General features: G+C 46.8%; 1 protein-coding gene across 1 annotated transcript in view; it reads left to right on the forward strand.

Annotated features, from left to right (window-relative positions):
* CRYBG1 (crystallin beta-gamma domain containing 1) overlaps positions 1 to 2618 on the forward strand; it is a gene marked incomplete at its 5' end in the record, with an annotated part of 173251 nt that extends 170633 nt beyond the window's left edge. The window contains one exon of the mRNA XM_080937906.1: positions 1349 to 2618. Coding sequence (XP_080794032.1) covers positions 1349 to 1437 — 89 coding nt within the window. The 3' untranslated portion in view covers positions 1438 to 2618. The remainder of the gene's footprint in view (positions 1 to 1348) is intronic.
* Positions 2619 to 6000: the final 3382 nt, after the last annotated feature.

Here is a 6000-nt window from a genome sequence, read left to right on the forward strand (position 1 = left end):
CCAGACTCCTCAAGAGTGAAGGCACTGTGTCCTCAATGCTGAGCAGTTCGTCTACTGTCTTTATAAAGACAGCTTAGGTGTATTAGGTACATGAGTGCTTTATGCACACGTGTGTCTGTGATCTTGAATGTCTGGTGTCCTGTGAGGTCAGAAAAGGACATTTCATTCCCTGGAACCAATTGTGGGTGGTTCTGAGCTACCATGTTGGTGCTGGGCCTCTAACCCAGGTCCTCTGCAAGAGCAAGAAGTGCTCTTAAGTGCTGCACCAAGTCTCCAGCTGCGGCCTGTGTTGTCTTAACGGAGAGAGAGCAGGACTTGCTGGGGGCTGAGGGTGAGGCTTCAAGCCTTTCCTGGCTCTGCGCTGTGCCCTGCACCCTGCTCTGGACAACTGTGGGAACTCGATGACACCAAGGCAGATTCTTAGACATGAGGAGAGGACTTCCTTCGACAGCTACGTCCTTGGACTCTTGCTGGCTTAAGGGAGAGATGAATGTTGTTTCTTATGTGAAGATAGCACATGATTCTCTGCCCTGAATGAAATGCAGACTTTAATTTCCATGGGGTCCTTGGTGGAAGGCTTCTGCCTAAGCAGATAAATTATCAGAAAGGACAGTTAAGCCACGCTGGGGGAAATCAGATAACCCTCTCTGGTTTAATGATTATTCTACTGAAAGGAGTTACTGGTAACACAAAAGGACCTCACATTTCAGTAAGCACCCATGAAGGGGCCTTTTCAAACATGCTAGTGAGAGATACAGGGTTCTTACAAAGCAGCACGCAGCATTGCTTTATGCACCCAAGCTCCCAGCAGTGGGGAGTGGGGGGTCTCCTGTGTCCTCTACATCCTTTGGGGTACCACTCAAACCTTTAATTACAGCTATGTTTTATCATGCATGCAGAACTCACTTCCTCAGCTGCCTCCTGCTCAGCCTTTCTTTCCTCTTTCCACTGCCACCAACTGTGCCCACCTCACTGGTCTCTCCCATCTGTGATCTCCCCAGTTCTGCCTTACAGCTTCTTTGCTTTTCCCTTTCTCTAGATTTTACCCCGACACCCCCTTTTCAGATGTGGTAATAGTAGTTAGACTAGCCTGTCTAGCTGGGTAGAAAAGTGAGAGCCAGAAGGGCTGTATGAAGTTGCTGGTCCCCATGGTGGATTTTAGCCACACCCCCAGCAATGACCTCATTGCCCGGGGGCCAGCCCCCCCCCCCCCGGCTGCCTCCTCCCCTTTTCCTATGGCATTTTTACTCCCAGTTCTCCTTTGCTCTTTGGGTGTTTCAACAAACACTTTCTCCCTTCTTTCCCTCCACAATTCTTACCTGTTTTTTTCTTTCTTTCCTTCATTCAGGAGGTGCACAGTACGATCAAAATCATATCATCCTCAACACAGTGAACACAGAGAAGTTAACACAAGTGTGGGAAGCCATGGTCCTGTAAACCTGAACCAAGCCTGCAGGAGGAGTATTCCCAGGCGATTTTCTGGCCACCTTACTGAAGAAAAATAAAATTACCAAGCTGCTGTACGAGCCAAGTGGAAAGTGGAGTGAAGGCCATGGCAGGACAGAATTATCTTTTCAGAAACATTTAAGTTTGAAGCCATAATTTGTTATTCTTGTTTGTTGACTTGTATTTTCCCAGTAGCTCCTTCCACAAGCTGCCCGGTAGCAGCTTTAGGGCACAGATGTATTAAAGATCAAGACAAGACCACATTGTATTTTTTTTTCCAGGAACAAGAGGGGACAAGACCTCTGGTTGTGGACATACAGATTCCTCAGAGGGAGGATAAAAGCCCAAGCTGGCTGTCAGAAGACTTTAACATTGGAGAATGTGTTGCCAAACTTCTGATCCACGGCCTTAACACTTCCCGGCAAAGTCCTACATACTTATTCCAAGGAGTTTAATAAGTATAAACAAAACACTATATTCAGTTAATATTCAAGTGAGTATTTACAAAATTTCATGTTGATGTCTGCTCATGAGCAGAACGTGGGTTACTTTAAGTCACCTGTGGACTGCCCTCAAGTGTCTATGTAGTGTAATGCCTTTCTTACAGCTGCTATTGGGACAGTATTATGGCCTAATTTATTAACCCCCTTACTTTACTATCCACACCCAATGCTGAAGACTTTTGGCTAAACACAGACCTTTCAGCCTGGTTTCACTAGGGCCACCCACAAGATAACTGCTTCAGATCTGAGGACATCAGGACCTCCCTTCTGGCAACAGCGGTGTGCGGAGGGAGGGAGATCCCAAGGGCTCTGGGCAGTGTTGGTGCAGAAGGACCCAGGCCTCAGGCAGTTCAGGAGCAACTGCTGTGATTCACTGGCCCAGACCTTGCTGCTCAGACAGCAGCATGTTGCCCTTTTAAGCCAAACTGCCAGACATTCCCTGGAACACTTCTTCCTCATCACAATACTGGTGCTCTTGTGAGAGGCTGACAATTCCAATTCTGCTTCACCTGTTCAAGCCTGCTTCCTCTCTGGAGCCAGTGATAGGCAAGACTATCAGAACAGTCCATCTGTAGTTTGAACAGTTTGCACAGACAGCAGCATCCAACATGTCTGTTCCTCTGTGTACATCTCTGACTGTAGTCCTTTTATGTATGTTGCCACAACACAGTGGGGTAATCTATCCTATTCTGTAAACGACTGAGTTCTCTCTTGAATAAAACTTATTCCTGGTTAACTATACAATGAAATCTTGGAATCAATTCAGCACCTGTCCAACTCCAGAAATCGTCAGGCAGACTGGGATACATACAGCTGGCAGGACACCTCACAGCCACCCTGTTGTTCAAGATGCCCTGTGCACTCAGGGGTTTAATGCACTGCCACCTGGGAACGCTCAGGGACAAGAGCTGAGACAGTCTAGATAGACAGGAGTCAAGTGGCATTGGCATTTACAAACATATATCCATATATATATATATTTGAGACAGGCTCTCTATGTAGCCCTGGATGTCTTGGAACTCACTATGTAGACCAGGCCTCAAACTCACAGATCTGCCTGCCTTTGCCTCCCAAGTGCTGAGATTATCGGCATGCACCACCATACCCTGCTTTTTGTACAGGGAGCAGAGAAAGGGACCAGCAGCTAAGAGCACTTGATGCTCTTGCAGAAGACCCAGGTTCTGTTTACAGCACCCACATGACATTGAATATTGCCTAATTCCAGATACGGGAGATCTGGCGCCCTTGTCTGGCCTATGCACAGTGCACTCATATACATGCAGGCACAACACTGGTCCATGTAAAATAAGTAAATCTGTACGGGGAAAATTCTAGAGTGACTTCGGAGGAAACCTCATATCCAACACAATACTAAACAGAAATCTAATGGGAACAGATGAAGTAGTTTCCCCCAACAGGTCTATTTACATGAAAGAAGCAGGTATCTAGGCTACAGTAATGAAGGTGAGTATAAAACGACACTCAATACCTTCAACACATGGCGACAAGACTCAAGGACACAGGCTGACTGGTAGGCACGTGAGGTCAGGAAAGAGTGAACAGTGGTGATATCCACAGAAAAGCCCTCAGAAGCAAGATGCAGTTGCTGAAAGAAGCCCAGCCTCCATGCAAAATGTAAGGGCTTCAGAGCCGTCAGCACTTTAGGAGTTCAAAGTCAACCTCAGCTTGTGCTACAGGAGATCCTAGCCCCAAAGGGGGAAAAAACAAAAAACTTCCAGTATTAAAAGGAGATATATATATATATGCAGGACCACGCCCTCCCTTATGTAGATGAGGTCTTCCCAAGCTCTCGGGCCAAGTCAATAGGAAGCACCTGCTGTCAGACCCTGACCCACCCCAAAACTGTATTTCAGAATCCTAACCAGAAGGAATAAAGATGTGTAAGAAATACTCCATCATCTGAGAGCTTCTGCCACGAGAGCTGTAATACTGCTGCTTAGGGAAGAAATGTGCTCTCCCAAAACTGCTGCCAAAAGCGCCCTTGTACCCCTCACGGGCTGGCCAGTCTCCTGTTGGCTCCGCCCGGACCAACGCCCTGCAGTGGAAATGGAGGTGGCAGAAGCAGTTCTCCCTCCCTGCCCGAGTTTTCTCCCCTTCACCTGAACCTGAGCACCAATCCGGACAAAAGATCTCCATGGAAAGCCTCCAGTGCACAGGCCCACATATATGCCTAAGCAAATCCAAATGTCAGGATGCACTAAGGACAGTAAGTGGTAAACTGAAACATCATGAAAGCCTGGTCGCTGCCAGGCAGACTCCCCTTACTGCGACAAAGCATCTGAGATAAGGTGGGCTCAGCTGCTTCTGACACTGCAGTGAGGCGGCACACCACGGCGGGTGTCTTAGGTATGGACTGCTGTAAAAAGACCAACTGAAAACAACGGGAGGAGGAGAGGGTTCATTTCAGCTCACAGGTTACAAGCCATCATGGAGGAAGCTGAGGCAGGAACTCAAGGTAGGAACCCAGGGGTAAAAGTGAGGCAGAGACCAGGAAGCTGCTGGCTGGCTTGTTCCTCCCACGGTGTTCAATTTGCTTTCTTGTACACCCCAGGAGCACCTGCCGTAGCGACCCACCCGCAGCAGGCTGGGCCCTTTCACATCAACTCTACCAAGAAAATGCCTCTCAGGCTTGCCTACAGACCAGTATGATGGGAACATTTTCTTAAAGGAAGTTCTCTGTTCTCAGACAACTCTAGCTAACCAGCACAACTGGCTCCTTTTCAACTTGACACACAGACACATCACTAGTCATCTATAACCTTTCCTTCCTTTTTGGTCCCCAAGATGTCATGTCAATATTACACCACAATATAAAACATAATGGAACTTTGGAAGTCCCAGTCTTTAAATTTTTCAACACTTTAAAAGCCTAAGTTCTTAAAAAAAACTAACAAACAAAAAAGCAAAAAACAATGTCTTTTTAAAAGTTCAAGTCTCTGAACTGCAGGTTCCTGTACATGTGTGCAAACACATGCAAACACACACACACACACACACACACACACACAGAGTGACATACCTTCTTATTCCAAGAGGAAAGAACCAGGGCATAATCACAATTCTGAGCAAAACTGCTCAGTGCTTCATGTCTGGGACCACTAATAGTCACCTGGGCTTCAAAGGCCTAGGAAGCTCCACTTCTCCACCTCCGTCTTTCATGGTGCAGTTTGTCTCATAGGCTAGAATTGTCTCTACGCTTTGGCCACAAAAACCTACAATTCTGGGTTAGACAGCAGCATATGAAAATGAAAACACTGCAGAGGCTGGAGACAGCTCCACAGTTAAGTACACTGGCTGCTCTCCCAGAGAGCCCAGGTTCAATTCCCAGCACCTACATGGCAGCTCACAATCGCCTGTTAATTCTAATTCCAGGGGGTCTGGCACCCACCTCTGGCCTCCCCAGGTACAAGATAGGCCATGTGATATACATACATATAGGCAAAATACCCATACATGACAGAAAATAAAGTAAAAAAAACCACTATGTACTTTCCCTGACTCCAGGCAAGTGCAGGAGCTGACAGTGTTGTATTGAGCATTGGCAAATGATTAGCAAAAACATCTACATTCTATGACACACATGGAATCCCGTGAAGGAACTCTATTCTGTATGTCAAGTTAAATAATTAGTTTTTAAAGTATTTTTGAAAGCACATTTTTTAAAATGCTTTTTATTGGGCCAGTGAGATGACTCAGTGGGTAAAGGTACCTGCAGCAAACCTGGGTTCTATCCCAGAGCCCAGATGGTAGACACACTGGCCCCCGAAGGTTCCTGTGATGCACTGTGTGTGTGATGACGAGAGAACAACTTAGTGGAATTGGCTCTCTCCCCGTCCTTTGTGTGGGCTCCAGAAACTGAACTCAGGTAGCCATGTTTGCGCTGTGGGAAACTATCTGCTGAGCTCTCTCACCAGTCCATATTTAGGTTTTTAAACAGATCATGAAACTTAAATCTAACTAGGGAGAAGATCTGGTGAGGACAAGATGTCTGGATCAGAGGCACTCAGTGAGGAGAGAGCAACTCCATGGC

Source organism: Micromys minutus (assembly GCF_963924665.1).
Source record: "Micromys minutus genome assembly, chromosome: 25".
NCBI classification, from domain to species: domain Eukaryota; kingdom Metazoa; phylum Chordata; class Mammalia; order Rodentia; family Muridae; genus Micromys; species Micromys minutus.